General features: G+C 37.3%; 3 protein-coding genes across 3 annotated transcripts; all 3 read left to right on the plus strand.

The window, feature by feature from the left end:
- The first annotated feature begins 4,820 nt into the window (after positions 1–4,820).
- LOC110930962 (TNF receptor-associated factor homolog 1a) lies at positions 4,821–12,583 on the plus strand. The gene is made up of 9 exons (XM_022174348.2): positions 4,821–4,978; positions 8,042–8,124; positions 9,192–9,303; positions 9,469–9,626; positions 9,697–9,823; positions 9,905–10,063; positions 10,777–11,122; positions 12,076–12,170; positions 12,324–12,583. Exons 2-9 carry the CDS (start codon positions 8,061–8,063, stop codon positions 12,466–12,468), a joined length of 1,206 nt encoding a protein of 401 aa, XP_022030040.1. The 5' UTR covers positions 4,821–4,978; positions 8,042–8,060; the 3' UTR covers positions 12,469–12,583.
- Positions 12,584–15,101: 2,518 nt separating this feature from the next.
- LOC110932638 (TNF receptor-associated factor homolog 1a-like) lies at positions 15,102–16,772 on the plus strand. The gene is made up of 4 exons (XM_035988282.1): positions 15,102–15,210; positions 15,720–15,831; positions 15,928–16,016; positions 16,645–16,772. Exons 1-4 carry the CDS (start codon positions 15,102–15,104, stop codon positions 16,770–16,772), a joined length of 438 nt encoding a protein of 145 aa, XP_035844175.1.
- On the plus strand, positions 16,460–19,188 carry LOC118479361 (TNF receptor-associated factor homolog 1a-like). Its single transcript, XM_035987790.1, has 5 exons — positions 16,460–16,713; positions 16,795–16,924; positions 18,238–18,508; positions 18,595–18,695; positions 18,801–19,188. Exons 2-5 carry the CDS (start codon positions 16,848–16,850, stop codon positions 18,877–18,879), a joined length of 528 nt encoding a protein of 175 aa, XP_035843683.1. The 5' UTR covers positions 16,460–16,713; positions 16,795–16,847; the 3' UTR covers positions 18,880–19,188.
- Positions 19,189–20,235: the final 1,047 nt, after the last annotated feature.

Consider the following 20,235-nt stretch of genomic DNA (forward strand, 5'->3'; position numbering starts at 1 on the left):
CATCGACACATACCTGACTTGATGAACTGCCAACATTAGCCATAAAGGCTGAATGAAGAGAAGAAGAAGAAGAATAAGCAGCTTGATCCACCAATATAGATCTTCTATGATTTCCTGCTGCAGCTTCTCCCAATAGCTCATCAACATCTGCATCAACTGACACACTTGACGTGTCATCCAAATGATCATCGCCTGAAGTCGAGGATTCTTCATCTGAGCTTCTACTGTAACCAGAACTGTCTTCATCTTCAGAAGATTCATCACCATTGGTGGAAGATTCCCCACCACTGGCATGCTTTAGATCCTTGACAACCTCAGCAAAACAAGCTGTTCCATCCGGTACATCATTTCCCAACTGAATTGACCAATCACAACCTTCATCAACTTGTACCACAAGAGCCTGGTTGGCATTTGATGGTCCTGCCTGACTTGGGTTGTTAACAGGTATCAACGTACGCTCGTTATTCCTGTTCTGATTCTGTTGGTTGCCTTGATTGCCTTAATTCCTGAACGGATTCTGGTTCCCACGCTGAGTTGGCTTTGTACATTCTCTCTTGAAGTGACCCCGTTCACCACAATTGAAGCACTTAACAGACTGCTTATCGAACCCATACTTGGTGTTTTTCTTGCTTTCCAAGCTGGTTCTGCCAGTCCTTTCCATGAAATCCTTTGCCCGCCTTACAGCACTTGCGAAAGGCCATTTGATGTCCATCAAATCCATTTCCTCCTTATCGATCTGCCGATAATCTTCTTGTGTCAGATTGATGTTTCCGATCTGACCTTCTATTAACCCACAATACGCGCTCACCAAGGTGTTCAGTAGCTCCATATGTTCCTTTGCTACTTCAACAGTTACTTTCGAGAAGCTTGAAGTGTCAAGCCGTACTGTATTTGGCTTAAATGGCTGACCAGCAGATGATGTGCTCCCATAACAAGCTTGTTGTTGAACAGGAAGTGGATTCCCATATAAATCAGTTGCTACGGTAGATGGCCGATAGGCTTGCTGTTGTTGTTGCAGAAATCGGCCTAGGCGGCCGATTAATCGGCGCCTAGGCGCTAGGCGGTCACTTACTGCCTAATTTTGAGCTAGGCGGTCAATTAATCAGCCATGGTCAAAAATCGGTCAAAATCGGTCCTAGGCGGTCAAAATCGGTCCTAGGCGGTCAAAATCGGATTAATCGGACAATATTAGTCGGTCAAAATCGGTCCTAGGCGGTCCTAGACGGTCCTAGGCGGTCAAAATCGGTCAAAATCGAACCATACTATCTGAAACTTGAAGTATTTATGTGAATTTTGAAGTATTATTTTTATATTATTGGGTATATATATATAATTTTGAAAAAATACACACAAAAATCCCATTCCGATTAATCCCGATTAATCCCTAGGCTGTACCTCACCGCCCGACTAGCGCCTAGCGCCTAGCGCCTTCTACAACATTGGGAGCTGGTTGTAGAGGATTTCCATACAAGTCTGTTGTTGGAGCTGGCTTTACTAGAACTTGTATCGGATTGCCATACAAATCTGTGCTAGTAACAAACACCGTTTGAAGTGGAGCATGTGAAACTGGTCTTGCAGAAGAAGTGCTGGAAGTTCCATAATACATATCAGGATTCTGTGGCACTGGAACCCTTTTCGCCTTTAGGGTTTCTTCCTGATCTTTGTTTTCCAAGAGCTGAACGAAGTCATTGATGTTTGTCGTAGCCAAAACTCCATTGTATTTCAGAATTTCCAATAAACTATTCCATTGAGGTGGCAATGCATCTGCAAACTTTGTGACTACCTCTGCTGGAGTTGTTACTACCCCATAATTACCCAATTCAGTCAGCAAGTGATAAAACCGACTAGTTAAATCTTCCAAGGATTCCTTTTCCATACACGTGAAGCCATCAAACTCTTTCTTGAGTAAGTCGTGTTGCAATTGGCGTGTCGCTTCATTTCCTACACCTCTCGTTTTCAATGCATCCCATAATCGCTTTGTCGTTTTGAAGCTGACAAATTGATGATAGATATCCTTGCTTAACGCCTGAGTTAGAATAGCATATGCCTTCTTTTCTAAATCATATGCCTTTTTCTGATCTTCCGAAAGATCGGCAAATGTAGCAGCAGTTGAAGCGGCAACCTCGAGAGCTTGATCGAAATCTGTGGTAAAACGTAACCACAGTTCCGTATTTTGCCCAAGGACGTATGTATGGAATCTATCTACCCATCCAGGATATTCGTTTATGTGCATCAATTTCGGTGGGCGATTTAGACTTCCAGTCTCGCTTTCGCTTAAGAGAATTCTTTAAATACTTGGAGTTTGATTTGAAACAAACGTCCATTGACCTGTCGAAACTGGATTCACTTGCGAAGAAACGGGTGCGGGAGATTCGGCCCACGATGGCGACAAACCCGTACTTCTATACTTGCTTTCTGCCGTAGACGGATTACCCCACCAATCCGGATTCATTTTGAATACTTAAAACTGATTATCTGATAAAATCACTTGAAACAGGAAGTTAAAACACTTTTACAACTCCTCTGTTAAAAATTTACAACAATCACGACGAAACACATTCCACGAAACACACTCTTGTTTAAAATCGACGAAACTAGATTTGATTTGATAATCGACGAAAACAAATTGTGAACTTAGCGACGAAACTGATTCCCTTTTGCTGTTGACGAAACTGAATTGCTCCTTTGGGCTCCCAATCGACGAAACAGCCCAGTCCAATTTGAGGCCCACTGTATGACGAAACTGATAGACTTAAGGAACCGACGAAACATATCTTGCTTTCTTGGCGACGAAACAGATTGAAGACGAATCGGAACTGTTTCGTCGAGGATTGTTTTTGGCGAATCAAACCTGTTTCGTCGTTGATAGTTTGGCGAAACAAAAATTGTTTCGTCGAGATCTGACTCAGACACGTAGGTGATGGCAGGTAAACTTTTTCAACTCAACCTTATCTTTACTGACACAGCAGACACAACTTTCGGCTACACACCATGCTCAATTTACCAACCAAAGCATGGCTATCAATATTTTAATCAAATCACAATTTTCAAAACATAAACACTTTGACAATTACTTTCCAAAGGATCAAAAGGTTGAAAATATCAAGAACACTTTGAAGATGCTTATGAACATATGAAGAACAACCCAGAAATTTATGAATTTTCCGGTAAACTTATGAGTTTTCCGGTGAACCGTAAATTTCCGAACACAAGTTTTTGCTTGAAACTTCACTAAAAACCTTAATAAACAAGGTTTTCTATGAACTAACAACAAAAACACCAGAAATTTCGAAGTTATAAGCTGATTTTTCAAGAAAAATACAAACTTCAAAAACTCGGAAAACACCAGAAACCACTCGGTTTTAACAAGGAGAAGAGCCAAGGCTCTGATACCACTTGTAGGTCCGGCTAGGGGAGGATCTAGTCGCCTAATCCTTGTGTACAAACCAACCCGGTTGTGCGGAATCCAACCGAGATAGCAAACCGAGATAGAGATGGACAAGAACACGAGATACAAGACATGTATACCGTTTAACACAATCGTATATTCAAACCGACAGAGTTTTGTTACAGAAATATATCATAAGAACTACAACCAAACTCTCGGTTCTCTCTGTTCTCTCACACTTGTGTCCACTCTATGTTGTTTCAGTCTTCAGTCTATTTATAGCCACAGCAACACAGCATTGACGAAACAGACTCGGCGAAACGCTCATCTCGGCGAAACACATACAAAGTCGACGAAATGCATGAGCAGACGACGAAACTCGATCAAGGTCGACGAAACAGACATGTTTCGTCGACATTAACGTTGTTTCGTCGACTTGGGCTTTGGCCCAAAACAGTTGAGGCCCAAGTCTTCTGTTTCGTCTACTTGGTTCAGCCCAAGGACAAAGGTCAAGGTCCTTTGTTGTTTCGGCCCACATTTGTTGTTGTGCACGACGGAGGAATGTCGTGACTTAAACCGAATCACGTCGAGTCGAGTTGCGTCCACAAATCATGTATCAACAAAAACATAATACAAAAAAAAAAAAAAAAAAAAAACTTTCAAAGGTCTACATAAAATTCGGTACCGGTACCCTTTTTTACCTGTACCCGTACCCGTACTAATACCGAGAGTACTGAATACCAAAATCAATATAACTGGGTACCGATACATGTAACAAATACCTAAAATCGATACGGATACGGTACGTGTATTTGGGAAAAAAGCCTATCCCTATATCACCATGTTGACCTTTAACTCATAACATCAGTATTGTCATATCATAAAACGGCTTAAGACACATAGAAGATATACGTAACTACATATATAACTACAGAACTAATTCACTCAAGACAATGTCTATCGATCAGCCGACGGCCTTAGTACTAGATGAATAATGTTTTCATTTTGATATCAAATGAGAACGTGAGATTCATGGTTACCCTGAACATGGTCCAACGGGTCGGGAACAGTAATTTCTCGACCCTTAAGAGTCGTTTCGTCTTTGGTAGGATCAGTTTTGCAACTCAAAAAGAGGTTGCGGCGCAACTTGTTGCCCGTCTACCTGCCATTTGTTTGTAATTTGTTGGTTTGGTACTTTTTATGTGTAATGAAATGAATAGTTGTTTAAAAAATTTAATAATTGATTATTATAAAATTACAATCCAAGTTAACGGTATATAGAATAAAATATTTTCATAATTAATGATTCTTAGTAAAACATTAACATATGTTAAGTTATAATTTCCCACTTTATAAAACATTTATTTATATAAGGTTATGTAATTTAATTAGTTTGTGTGGTGAAAATCAAACACAAGAAACATCAAGGGCAATTCGGTTTGTTTGATTACATCTAGCCATGAGTGTATAAATTTCTTATTAATTCGTTCAGTGTCATAGACATAAACCCTAATTAGTTGACGTATCACGTAATGACGGCAAGGGTTCGAAGTTGATAGTCCCAGTTCTTTCAATTTGCAGAGAATTAAGGTAATATGATCTGCTAGCCTTTGGTTTCTTCTATGAGTCGATCGGTTTGATTATTTCTAACCATTATTTAAAAATCTCAACTAGTGTAAGTGATCATTATTGTACAAATAAAAGCATAAAACGATAAGACAATAGATTGATTTTCATATGTATTTGAGTAGAGGTGGCAAAATGGGTGGGTTGGGTAGGTTTGGGTAATGGGTTAGGATGGGTATGGGTTAGAATGGGTTTGGGTTAAGATGGGTTTATTAAGAGATGGGTTAGAATGGGTTTAGGTCACAATGGGTTTCGGTCATGATAGGCTAAAAATTTAAAAAAAATCAGAAAATTTTTAAAAAAATCTGAAAAATTGAAAAAAAAATTTAAAAATCAGGAAAAATAAAAACAATTCAAAAAAATTAAAAAAAAATCAAAAATTTTATAAAAAAATCAGAAAAATCAAAAAAATCAAAAAAAAAATCTTAAAAATTAAAAAAATAAGAAAAATTAAAAAAAATCAGAAAAATTCAAAAAACTAAAAAAAATCAGAAAATTTCATGACCACACCCACTAAGAGATTTTCAAACACTCTGTATAAACAAGTAACGCAAATAAACCTTCTAGTTCCAAACTGAAATTCATTTTTATCTCATTTAACTATGAAATCACCCAGAATCTATCAAAACAACTAATTTAATCACCATCCCGACTCCTATTTCCATTCAAAACACAAAATTTTACGACCACAACCACTCAGACATTTCATCAAGCATTTGGCGTGCATAAAACAGTCAGCACAAACAGACCCCCCATCTCAACACAAATCGATGATACAGCCACTAGTGAACCGAGAAAAGAAGAAGATGATATAAAAGTTTAACTGCTAGATATTGTGGTGTTGAAGGATCTTATCGAATATCACAAGAAGAATGGGGTTTACCCGTTTGATGATGCAGGTGGATGGAAAGCCAAAATTGAACACTTGAAGAACAAATTCAAGAATCATGATTATAGTTGAGTCGATCCTTCCTGGAGAAAAAGCGGAATTCGTAATGTGGACCATGGTCTTGGGAGATCAAGAAAATTAACGGTGGTGATGGTAATGTGTAAGATGGGTGGTCTGTTAATGAAAATATGCATTCATTTTGTGCTAGAAGTAGTAAGATGGGCTAAGTTTTAGGGTTAGATAGTTAAAACCCATCCTGACCCATGTTAAAATTTAGATAAGTATTTTAAAACCCATCCTAACCCATATTAACTAAATCACCAGCCCATTCTGACTTATTTCCTTTTTTAAAGCGGCCCAAAATAACCCAAAATATCATGGTTGGGTTTTTATTGCCACCCCTATATTTGAGTCATTAGTTTGAGTGTAAATGAGTTTAAAAGTGTTATGATGGAACGGGTCGGCGAAGAAGATGATGGAATTTTTTTAAAGTTAACTAACACAATTATGGAGGAAAAACCAAATTATAAAAAAATTAAACGATTTAAAAGCGTGCAATGTATATATAGTGAAAGTGTAAAATTCAATATTCCTTAACGTGCGATGCCCTGTGCGAGAAAATTATAATGTGAGTAATTATTTTTATAACATGCGTGATCAGGGTTTACCCATGCATGATTTCTGATTTTGTTCATGCGTGATATTGTGTTTTTGTTCATACATGATTAGGTTTGATTTTTGTAACATGCTTGATCTAATATCATAACCTTCTCCTATATATATATATATATATATATATATATATATATATATAGAGAGAGAGAGAGAGAGAGAGAGAAAGTATAATGTACTTCAAGGCTTAACCTACATTAACATACATGACAAAAAATATAACGTGCGTTATTATCATAGAACGTGCGTGATTATAGTCCCATGCGTGATTATGTGGTCCCATGCGTGATTATGTGTGATTATGTGGTCCCATGCGTGATTATGTGGTCCCATGCGTGATTATACCCTGATCCAACGGTTATCATTGTCTCCTACGTGATGTATGATAAGGCTTTTTGTATGTTAACCTTACTCTATATATATATTTATATAGAGTAAGGTTAACATACAAAAAGCCTTATCATACATCACGTAGGAGACAATGGTAACCGTTGGATCAGAGGTATAATCACGCATGGGACCACATAATCACGCACGGGACCACATAATCACGCATGGGACTATAATCACGCACGTTCTATGATAATAACGCACGTTATATTTTTTGTCATGTATGTTAATGTAGGTTAAGCCTTGAAGTACATTATACTTTCTCTCTATATATATATATATGGAGCCGCTAGAATGAGAACCACCTCGAGTTGTAAGAACCGCGAGAACTACACCCCACGGAGCGCCGTTCGCCATGATTTTTTTTTTACAAGTAGATGTGTATATTATAAACACAGCCGTAAAAAATCATGGCGAACGGCGCTCCGTGGGGTGTAGTTTTTTACACCACAAGTTTGGTGAAAAAAAAAGAAAAAAGAAAAAAAATTAAAAAACACCAAACTTGTGGTGTAAAAAACTACACCCCACGGAGCGCCGTTCGCCATGATTTTTTACGGCTGTGTTTATAATACACACATCTACTTGTAAAAAAAAATCATGGCGAACGGCGCTCCGTGGGGTGTAGTTCTCGCGGTTCTTACAACTCGGGGTAGTTCTCATTCTAGCAGCCCCCTATATATCATCTTATTGTTCATCAATGTTTGTCTTTAAATTTAAATGTATAATGTATAATTTTGAGCAATCAAAGTTTCAGAAATCCTATTTTGGTCACTATAACTTTCTAAGTGAATGAATGTGAGGACTGTTATTTTGTTTCAGTTTTTGCATGTTATACACTAAAACTACAATTTAAATTATAGATTTTGCTGTTTGAATTTTTAGGTATTGACGTATAATAATCTAGTAACTAATAACTATGATATGTGGTAACGGATGAGTTGAATTGTTGTCAACTTTTTTTGTTTGAAATTTTATGGCATCATTAATGTCATGATCTGATGTTCTGATGGCTGAGTTTGATGATTATTGTTTGTTGTTGAAATGTCGGATCTAAGCGAAATCGGAATTGTGTTTAGGGAGCTGTGAAGTGGGAAAATGGCGAATGGAACTACTTCAACTTCGCCGCTGTACGGGGACACAGATGATGACGACGATTGTGGTATGCCTCTTTTTAGTTTTATTTGTACTTTCAATCTAGAGCTAAAGGTATAGTTTACATATGTATAAAAAGTTAGAATCTTTGAAAGGGAACTTTCAATCTAGAGTTAAAGGTATAGTTTACATAATGCATAAAAAGTTAGAATCTTTGAAAGGAATTTAGTTCATGTGTGATGAACTGTTGTTGAAGTAACTTTTATAGTATGCAGGTTTATAGTATGCAGGGGTAGTATAGTCATTTTCTTCCTTTGATTTGTTAGTATGTTATGGTGTCCCCTATGTGAGTTCACCATTGTACAAGTTGCCATCTTTCTTGTATTCCTTTTGCTCCCTTTATTATAGGATGCCTTCACAATTATCATTTGAGTGAATTGAATACATTTTACATACCTTCTTGAATGTTTTTCGAGTGACAAGCTACAAAAATGTTTATTTGTTCTTTATCATACTGATATTATTAACGTAGGGGTATTCATCGAATCGAATAACGAATTTTCGAATTATTTGAATTGAATTTTTCGAATTTTTATATTTTTTACCTGAATTCGTATTCGATTTGATTAGTATTTTGAAACTCGAATTCGAATAAATTCGATTTAATTCAAATTCACCCTAAACAATAAATTATTTTACTTTCATTTCTTAAAAGTACTACAAACTAATTATATTCAACATAAATATAATAATCTGCTAAATTAATTAATTATCAATATGTCGAAACACCAAAAATTAGAAGATTGGTTGGTTACTGGCAACGATTTAAGTTAGAAAAAAATTTAGAAATAAGTAGTAAGGGTTATTTGTCAGTAGATTTCGTAATGTCATGAGTAATAAACTTATCACTTATGGAGGTAGTTCATACTTCGGCCAAGTTTAGAAGTTATATGTGTGTGTGTATATATATATATATATATATTGAATTTGAATTTCGAATCGGACTGAAAAACATAAATTCGTATTCGATTACTGGACTCGAATACGAATCAACTCGAATTCGAACCTTTTTAATCAAATTTCAAATTTTTCGAATCCGAATCGAATTCTGAACACCCCTATATTAACATACAGGGATAAAACCAGCTAACTTGTATGGCAAGTATACATGGAAAATAGACAGATTCTCACAACTCAACAAGAGAGAAATTCGTAGCAATGCGTTTGAGGTTGGCGGCTACAAATGGTATGTTTTCCTTTTTTTTTGTCCGTCTTCTATATGTTGCGATATTTGTTATCTTTTGTTCGACATGCTGATGGTATCCTATTATATGCGCATATCATGGGCTATTTAGGACACAATTAACCGCGCATTTCCATCTTTATTTAAACTTTCTTCTATGTCTTGTAGGTACATCCTGATCTACCCTCAGGGGTGTGATGTGTGCAATTTTCTGTCATTATTTCTCTGCGTCGCGGATCACGACAAGCTTCTTCCAGGATGGAGTCATTTTGCTCAATTCACTATAGCTGTGGTGAATATAGACCCCAAGAAATCGAAATATTCTGGTTGGTTTTTTTTCCTTGTGATTATTGTCGTCATCATTGTTGTTGTGTTTGATTAAACGTACGTTTGCAGATACGTTACATCGCTTCTGGAAGAAAGAGCATGACTGGGGATGGAAAAAGTTCATGGAATCCAAAATGGTAGACGGCTTTATTCAAGCCGACACGATCATATTTAAAGTTCAGGTCCAAGTTATCAGGTTTCTAGCTTCTTCATTCTCAAGCAGTCAAGCTTTCTAACATTTATGAAAAATACTAACATGTGCTAAATGGTTTTATAGGGAGAGAGTGGATCGCCCTTTTCGTTGCCTTGACCGTCAATATAGGAGAGAACTCGTAAGGGTATATTTGACAAATGTGGAACAAATATGTAGACGTTATGTGGAACAGATAAAAGGAAGGCTTAGGAAGTTGATAAAAGATAAAGCTAGATGGTCAAGGTATTCAGTTTGCTACATTTTTTAGTTAATGTCAGTTTGATTACATAAGATTCCAGTAATAATATTTTTAAGGCAAATTGGAAAATAATAATCCAATCTTTCTGAAATTGGCCGATAATAATCCCAAGTTAGTTATTAGCCAATAATAATCCGACATCGTCCATTTTTTTTGTAAAATAGTCCGCCGTTAAAATAAGCTTAACGGAGTTAAGTGTTTTTCCGAATTACAAACCGATGTTTTAGGGCTTTTGATCTGAACGAGGATACGAGTCGACTGATGTAAAACTTACCTCGAAATTGTGTTCGAAATGGCTTGAATTTTGTTAATTGGAAGTTAAACACCCGAATTGAAGCACCATTTTCGTGGGTTGGGGGTAGTATTTCGAGGTAAGTTTTACATCAATCGACTTGTATCCTCGTTCTGATCAAAAGCCCTAAAACATCGGTTTGTAATTCAGAAAAACACTTAACTCCGTTAAGTTATTTTAACGGCGGACTATTTTACAAAAAAATTGGACGAGGTCGGATTATTATTGGCTAATAACTGACTTGGGATTATTATCGGCCAATTTCAGAAAGATGAGATTATTATTTTCCAATTTGCCTATTTTTAATAGAATTGCTTTAGGAGGTTTTATGCATTAACACTTTGGGCAACTTGCGACCGCCTATTTGTTTCCTTTTACGTAACATTATTTTTGCATACGTTTCAGCTTCTGTAATTTCTGGTCGGGAATTGGTATAAATTCTAGACGTCGAATGTCAAGGGAGAAATCTGATTCAATATTGAAAACAATTGTGAAGCAATTTTTTATAGATAAGGAAGTGACATCAACTTTGGTAATGGACTCATTACATAGTGGATTAAAGGCTCTTGAAGATGAGACCAAAAATAACAAAGGAAAAGGAAAATGTGACGTCGAAGAAGTGGCGATAACGCCCGTTGTCCAGATGGAAGGTGACACTTTTGTTCTGGTTGATGATGTATTGCTATTGCTTGAGAGGGCTGCCATTGAACAACCTTTGCCCCCAAAACACGTTCCCCAAAACGCTACCGAGGTTAGCATCATTGTGCCATAGACTAGGATGAGCTCGGTACCAGTACCAGTTACCAAATATGGGTACTGGTACCGAAAACATTAGGTACAGTATCAGTATTTAAGGGTAAAATTCAGTAAAAATACCGAAAGTACCAGTACGAAAACGTCAAAAAGTGGGTAGCGAATTGGTAACGAAAATAATTCGGTACGAGTATTCGGTACCGGTACCCGATCCCAAATGCTCACCCCTACCATAGACTCAACTAAAAGCTATGAACGGTTCGGGTTGTACTCTATTATGGTTTATCCTCTGTTGTTAAAAGCGATCGCCTGGTCCGCCTAGGCGACCTGGGCGACCAAACTGCGCTTTTGTCTCCTAGATAAAAAAGGCAACGTGTTTTTATTAAAAAACCCTATCTTTTAAAAACAAGATTATATTTACAGCTAATTTAAAATCCTTTAGAATCATATCTCAGCAATTCTGTATATATATTTTTTTCTCAGGCCCTCACTTTTTTTGCGCTTCTCGCCTAGGCGACAGGCGAACCCTATGCGCCTAGAGTGCGCCTAGCGCATTTGATAACTATGGTTTTATCTCAAATGGGTCAATTTATAAAGTTCAGCTAAAATATGAATTCCCAATGCATTTTTAGCTCATACAACCTTGTGAATGGTTTTATGTTCAAAGATTATATTATTTTTGTAATAATCTTAGTGTTCTATTCGTATTAACACGTTTATTTCAAAAATAAGAAATCCGACAGAAAATGTTTGTGGCTTGTAATAATCTTGGTGTTCTATTCGTATTAACACGTTTATGTCAAAAATAAGAAATCCGACAAAAAATGCTTGTGGCTTAAGTCTCAACCTATCGTGACCCATATTTAAAATGGACCTGTTTTAACCCGAACATACTTGATCTTACCCATTGTAATTATTATTGATTATCTCAAGTTTTTTTTACCGTGGTAGGATGTTTTCGGTGAGTCTTGCGAGAGAGATGAAAGGCGTCTCACGGAACTGGGACGTAGGCTCATCGAAATCTTTGTTCTAGCCAATATTTTCAGGTAAGTCTAAATACATAATACTTAGACTATTATTTTTTATCATGCATTTTAAAAACTAGTATTTGATCATGTTAAACTTGTTATTTTCTTGTGGGTGTAATCTCCTCTAATATTATTATTATTAGTATATTTACTACTGGTTTAATACTGCAGTAAGATAGAAGGAGCATACGAGGAAGCGCAGTCGTTAAAGAGGCAAGAAGAACTTATTCGTGAAGAGGAAGCATGGATGGCTGAAAGTGAACAGAAAGCAAAACGTGCATCCGAGAAAGAAAAGAAATCAAAGAAAAAACACTAGATTTTTTATGATGATATGAACAATAATAGATCATATTTAATCTGGTTTCATGCGGTTTTTGTAACTATCTTTTGGATTTTGGTCATTATATGTATATTTTGAATTTTAAACTCTACAGGTGAAATGGGAAAGAAACAACCGGAAAGATATAAATAAGGGGAATTTACCAAATTAGCCAAGAATAAATTTTGACCACCAAATTAGCCATTTGATGTCTCCTTGGAGCAGGGCATCACGGATTCAAATGTGCGGGATGCCTCTTTCAAGACCTCTCATGCCTCTTTAAATATGGAAGTGACACGTGTCTCAATGATTAGGTAGACTCCTCCAATGCCCCTCAGCAGACTCATCCAATGCCTCAGCAAACTCTTCCAATGCCCCTCAGCAGACTCTTCCAATGCCTCAGGTATGAGTTAAAATTTTATGTGGGACCTACCACCCACTTCATCTTCGCCACCGCCACCGCCACCACCACTTCATCTTCAAGATCCTTCATGAGCTCCAACAGGGAAGATGCCTCTTTCAAAGGAAGACATGATGATTGATCTGTGTTCACCAAGTCAACAGGGGATAGAAAGAAATGAATCTGAAGGAAGATTAGTAGTATATTTTATGGTGGTGGTGGTGGTGGTGGCGGCGGCAGCGGTGGTGGTGGTGGCGGTGGCGGTGGTGGTGGCGGTGGCGGTGGTGAAGATGAAGTGGGTGGTAGGTCCCACATAAAATTTTAACTCATGCCTAGGCATTGGAAGAGTCTGTTGAGGGGCATTGGAAGAGTCTGCTGAGGCATTGGATGAGTCTGTTAAGGGGCATTGGAGGAGTCTACCTAATCATTGAGACACGTGTCACTTCCACATTGAAAGAGGCATCCCGCACATTTGAATCCGTGATGCCCTGCTCCAAGGAGGCATCAAATGGCTAATTTGGTGGTCAAAGTTTATTCTTGGCTAATTTGGTAATTTTCCCTATAAATAACGCATATTATTGGTATAATGACACGTTTTTTTCTTTGCATTCTAAACAAAAGAGGCTGCTAATAATGGGGTGATGAAACAGTGGTTAACCGGAGGGTTAAGTCACTAGTCTCGTCAAGTAGGGTTAATCCATTCTTTCCGAGATCAATGGCTGGGTTGTCCTCTAACCTGTCTCCTGCACAAGGAAACACACCGTGACTCGTAACAAGGAGGATGGGGTGGGGGGTGCTCCTTGTTGCCACTCTCCGGCATGAGAATCAGTATTTGCTTAAGGGCAAAGTGTGTGTTTGAGTAGTATGTGAGAGAGACAGATTAGCGTTACCTCAAACCTGGTCCGGGATGGGTATTTATAGCCGAAGAGCGAAGGAGGGTGATTGAGTGGCTAGACCGACAGCGCGTAACCTTTTATAGGTGTGTCAGAAGCCCAAGTCACGGAAGCGTTGGACGCTAATTCCCGAGGTGATGTCACGTCCTGCTGCGGCTGCCAGTTTGTCTGCCAGCTTTTCATGCAAGTGGGCTGGGCTGCTGACCACTGTCAGTGCCCGGACAGACCACTTGCCTGTTTTGTCATTGAAGTCAAAGTGGCAGTGCCACTTGTTGGACTACAGGATGCGGTTTTGGGCCGCGTTGCTATGTGTGATAACCGTGATGGATACCGCATCACTTGTGATGACGAAAACCCATTTTCATACATGGGGGGACTAAAATACCCTCTAACTAATGATTTTGGGCGACTAATCGGACTGATAATCAAGTATTTAAGTCGGTATTATCACTAACATTTTAATTATTTCAAAATTATAAATTTAACCGATGATCAGGTGTTTTAATCATGTTCATGTATGTTTTTGCATCATTGAAGGCTGAAACACAACAGAAAGATACAAATTTAAATATGTAATTTAAATGCTTGATCAGACAGCCAGGATTCATTCAAAATCAGTTTTTACTTAATGGGAACATTAGTATTTATAATGTCAAATACAAAATTAAAATAAAAATGTCAAATAAACTGATGAATCATTCAGGGAACCTTTCATGATTCGTTCGACAGAATACTCGTTTAGGTTCGTTATGCTATCGCACCTTAGGTTTCGGATGCACTAGTTATGTTGCTTTTACACGTTCCAGCTTAATACGAAACTCACTACAGAAACATAAGAAGACTTGGTGATACAAAATTATAACGTTTACATTTATTTCAAAACGGAACCTATTTTTCTACTATAATCAATATAATCGTATTGGTACTGTAACGAACCTAACCATTACCGCTGCCAAGCGTTAGTTACAATGAAGATAACTATTTCTTTTTGGAACAAATAAAGAATTTAAAATTTAAGAAAGAAATTGTCAACCGAAATAACCGAAGATGATTAAGTAGGGTATGTAGTGCCAAACTCCATCGTTGGTTCCAAAGGCTCAAAAAGTTTTTTATAACCCCACTAAGGATTTGGTGTTCCAGTTGGGTTCAAGTTTAAGCTTCGATTGAGGTAAGAGTTCTATTTTGTTCTAATCCCGTGTGTAGTATAAATTGTAAATGATTCCACAACGTATATCCAAATGTTCTCTATTAGGTTTATTGAAGATTTTATAAATTTTCTGATGGAATAGTATATCTTATTGAATTCTAAACTTATGATTTAATTCAAGAGTGATAAAATGGCGGAAAGTTCAAGCGACGAATCCAAGGTTAGCAGATCAATAGAGGGAATATCAAAAGGAGTTGCTTCTATGTTGTCCCCTTCTTCTAGAACAGATAACAATTGTGGTATGTATCTTCCTTTATATCATTGGTTGTGGCAATTATTATATGTTACACAAGTTACTTGAAGCCTGTTATTATAAGTAGAAAGTTCATGCTAACACCCTAGGCAAATCCCACAGCCGATACACACTAGAGATGTTGGGTATATAGGAAATGCATAGCCTCAAATACCACCAATGCGTTTTGGGTGTGTTGCATATGGAAGAGAGACGAATATACAGTTAAGCGTACTTGTTTTGAAATAGCTTCGTAAGCTCATAATGTTAAGCATACTTGTTTTGAAATACCACCAATGTGTTTTGGGTGTGTTACATCATACATGTGGATGAGAGAACTTCACAGTTTAACACAGTTAAGCGTACTCATTTTGAAATAAACCTATAAGCTTATTACGGGCAAAATGCACAATATTGGTTGGTATAAAGGGTCAGATGTTACATATCAAGTTTTATAGTAAAAAGTTAGCATATCATACAAAATACCAATGATTTAGATCGTGTTTGAGTATGCAGGACGAGAACCTTCTGAACTATATGGAATGCATGAGTGGACGATAACCATGTTTTCACTAATTAACAAGAGAGAACTTCGTAGTAACACTTTTGAGATTGGCGGATACAAATGGTATGTTTTTCTCGTTTAGATTTGTGAGTTCTGTTAAATATATATACATCTGTTGTTTAATAATGTATATAAGCATTATCTTGCAATGGCTTTTAGGTACCTCCTCATCTTCCCAAAAGGGTGTGATGTATCTGATCATTTATCAATATTTCTTTGTGTTGATAACCATGAAAAGCTTCCTAGAGGTATGGTCAAACAATGGTCTTCTTTCTTTATCTTTCATTATCCAAACCATTTTTTTTTGCAAATTTTTTTTGTCATATAAATATATTTAATATATACATTACCAGGGCAAATTACATAAGGATAGCAGGTAGACGAGCAACAAATTGCGCCGCCATCCCCTTCTGAATAGAAAACCCTAATCTACTGAAAACAAAGTCTCGCCCCTGAGGGGTCGAAAAGTTGTTGTGGACCACATGTTGAACTCTAGCCAAGAACCGAACTGTCTCCGCCGCCAAGGAGCCGAACGTGTCAAACACCATGGGAACAAAGGCATGCTCAGTGGCGGAGCTTGACTAAAAGTTTTTTTTTTTTTTTTTTTTTTGGGGGGGGGGGTCGAAAAGTCATGGGACCCAATTTATATATTGTATAAATATTTAGGCAAAATAATTGGGGGGCGATCCTTTATAATTTTAAAATTTTCGGACGAAAAATCGGAAATTTTACACTTCTAACCGAAAACATTCGGGGGGCAGGTGCACCCCCGGGTTTCTTCTAACCTCCGTCCCTGGGCATGCTGATTATCCTCACAAGCTTTCGCCCAACCATGGAAATCTTGAAATAATTTCCAATGTTTTTCTTTCAATGCAGAATGGTGTCATTTTGCACAATTCACAATAGCTTTGGTGAATAAAGACCCCAAGAAATCAAAATATTCTGGTTCTTTTTTCATCTTTTGTTGTTGTTATCACTTATCAATCACCACTATAATATTGTGATATACTTAATGTATATATGCAGACACGTTACATCGTTTCTGGAAGAAGGAGCACGATTGGGGGTGGAAAAAATATATGGAGTTATCGAGATTGTCGGATGGATATGCTGATTATGACACCCTCGTTATAAAAGCGCAAGTCCAAGTTATCAGGTCTGATTCTTATTTCTTAGGCTATGGCGATATTATCTTTTTTGCATGATGCTCCTTTTTGTCATGCTTATGATTATGGAGCATTGGCGTCGCCTGTTCGCCATGCCATGGACTCAGTGTGATACAATAATTAATGGTGTAGACACTTCAGTAGCCTTGAACTCATGTGTTCAAGCACGTTTCTGGGTAGATAAAATCTCCAAACATTTAGCTCGTCACAAACTGCTAACATGTGCTAATTGATTTGTAGGAAGAGAAGAGATCGGCCATTCCGATGCCTTGACCATTAATATAGAAGAGAACTTCTAAGACCACCCGTAGTGGGGCGTTTCTTTTAAAAAAAATTGAAAAAAAACGCCCCAAAACGCCCCCCACCCCATTACACCCGGCGTTTTGGGGCGTTATTTTCAAATAAAATGGAAGTGGGCGTGATATCTAAAACGCTGAAGTTTACTTAATGTGGCCAATGGGAGTCTGACAACCCTACTTTTTACATGTGCTTGTGTTTGACCAGCCAATCCATTTGTTTCCTTTTTTTTTTTTTTAAATGATTGAATGGGGGTTATTGGCATAATGCCCCACTACGCCAGTTTTGCTATAATGCCCCAACGCTGACTAGGACACCACGTGTCGGATAATGCCCCATGGTGGGGGCATTATAACCCACTACCACTACACATGGTCTAAGGGTGTATTTTTCAAAAGTAGAGGATATGTGTGGCCGCTTGATGAAACAGAAAAGAGGAATATTTGGAAAGTTGATAGAAGATAAGGTTAGATGGTCAAGGTATGTGATTCCTAGTTGGATATTTGGAGGTAGCAAAATGAGCAGGTCACGCGGGTTGGGTAACTATTCAAAACATAGCTGTTTTTGGTACAAGATGCGTCGACTCCAAAAACACATTTTTAGCAATTCCTGACCAGGGTCCAACAGGTCATCCACAACAATTGCGCACCTTCAGGGGGACGGGGTTTTGTCTTTGGTAGATTAGGATTTGCAATTCAGAAAGGGGTGGCGGCGCTGCTTGTTGCCCGTCTACCTTCTGTTTTGATGTAACTTGGCAAGTATGAATGAAAACAACATAATTAACGTATAAAATATGATTATAAAACTAACTTCTTGAAAACGGTAATCTAGGATGTAATAAGCATAGTTTTATAGTGCTACCGTTGAGAACACTTTGGACGACGTTTCACCCATCTGACCCATTTCCTTTCTAGCATAGTTTTATAGTGCTACCGTTTGAAAAAAAAAATATTTAGGAAAAAAAATTCATGGGGTCGCGACTTTAAACTTAGATTCCATGTTTCAGCTTCTGTAGATTCTGGTCGGGCATCGATCAAAAATCGCGGGACAACATGTCAAGGGAGAAATCGGATTCAATATTACCAAAAGTTGTAAAGCATTTCTTTATAGAAAAAGAGGTGACTTCAACTTTGATGATGGAGTCCTTATGCATGGGACTAACAGCCCTTAAAGAACCATCAATGCCCATTGTCCGTATGGAAGAAGGCTCGTTCGTTCTGGTTGATGATTTATTGCTATTGCTTGAGAGGGAAGCCATTGAACCATTGACTCCAAAGGTTGTAAATCACAGACCCTGTAAACTGTGCTAAAATGGTGACTCGTGGTCTAGTCAATAGTCTCATGGTCTGTTTTGTCGTGCTAGGATGGCTACTCGGGTGAGTTTTCTATCGAGAATGTTGAAAAATGCCTCACTAAATTGGGACGTCGAACCATTGAAATATATGTTTTAGCGCATATACTCAGGTAACGTTGTTATACTAGTTCGATTTTCTTTTTCTTTTTTCAGTTAATATTTGTTTTTTTTTTTTTTGTTTTGCAAGTATTCTTATTGCCAATTTGGTGCAACAGTAAAACAGAAGTTGCATACCAGGAGACTGTTCCATATGCTTTGAATTTGCAAGAAGAGGTCATACAGGAGCAGGATTGAAAGGAAGGAAGCTTAGCTATAATTCATATAACTGAAATGATTTTATGATGCAATTAATCTTCTATGGATAATGGATATGGTATGCTGATGCCTTACATTGTATGTTGATACATACTATAGTTACGATAATAATCTATATATACATACTCGCCAAAATATTAAGAGTATGTGTTAGGGGTCGTGAGCGATGGCCACATCAGCAGCAAGGGGCGAGAGAGGGGCACGAAAAGGGCCCTGCCCAAGGAGGTTGGGGCTAACCGCGCGCATGGGCTTGATTTTTTGTAAGTATCTAATCTAATCTAACTTATAATAAAAGACTCCAAATATGTCACATGTCATTCTCTCCTTCAATCTCATAAATTTTATTTATATTTGTTTAATAAATTTCTTTTAATATTAATTTTACTTAATAACCAATATATGGATATCACCTATTTTTATCTTTATATTTATCTAAAATTAATAAATAACTTCAATTTTGCAATTTAGTCCCTTTGTTCTTTTTACTTTTAACCCAAAGTTTTTCATCTTTTGCAATTTAATCCCAACTCTTTTTTATTTTCAATTTTGGTCCACTATACTTTTCATCTTTCCCAAGTTTTTCGTTTCTTTCTAAATTTTGTGAGTTAACGCACCGCAACGTGCGTGTGGGGTTCAACATTTTTTCGTATATTTTTTTCCCGTTTGACTGGCCTGTCGCGTCACATCTATTTTTCTGCGTTTGACAAGTTCGTCAAACACCCGAGTCTTGGATGGACTTAGTTATTTTTTTCTTTGTTTTACGTTTCGGTTTAATTTCTCAGCAACGAGCGTGCGTGATTCAAAGATTTTACGTCTGCTTTTCGCTCGGCGTTATTTTTTCCCGTTTTTATTTATTTTGTTTTTACGAGCTTTTCCGGTGTTGGTGGTAGCTGACAATGGTATAGTATTGCTACTACGTAACACAGTTTTATGACAACCGCTGTAACACAGGGACTTAATACTAGTTAAATAATATAATAATTAATCATATCTAGCAACCTCAACCCAATACCACATTTTACTAAAGGCCCAATAACCAACCTAAGTTACAACACAATTTTCATTTTTTGCAAAAAAAAAAAAAAAAAAAAAAAAAAAAAAAAAAAAAAACCACCTAAGTTTGGTCCCTGAAACTTGCTTAGAACTCATATATCCTTGAATCAACAATAAACATTGGATCTTAGCACCTAGTCACCTACTCATGTTATGGAGACTATGTAGATGGCTTTTTACTTGTTTATGTTCGTGTGATGTAGACCTTTTCTTTTTGTTAACGTTGGTGTGACGTAGATCTTTTTTTTTTTTTTTTTTTTTGACTGAAACACTATCACTTTA

The sequence above is a fragment of the Helianthus annuus genome, chromosome 3 (assembly GCF_002127325.2).
Source record: "Helianthus annuus cultivar XRQ/B chromosome 3, HanXRQr2.0-SUNRISE, whole genome shotgun sequence".
Lineage (NCBI taxonomy): Eukaryota > Viridiplantae > Streptophyta > Magnoliopsida > Asterales > Asteraceae > Helianthus > Helianthus annuus.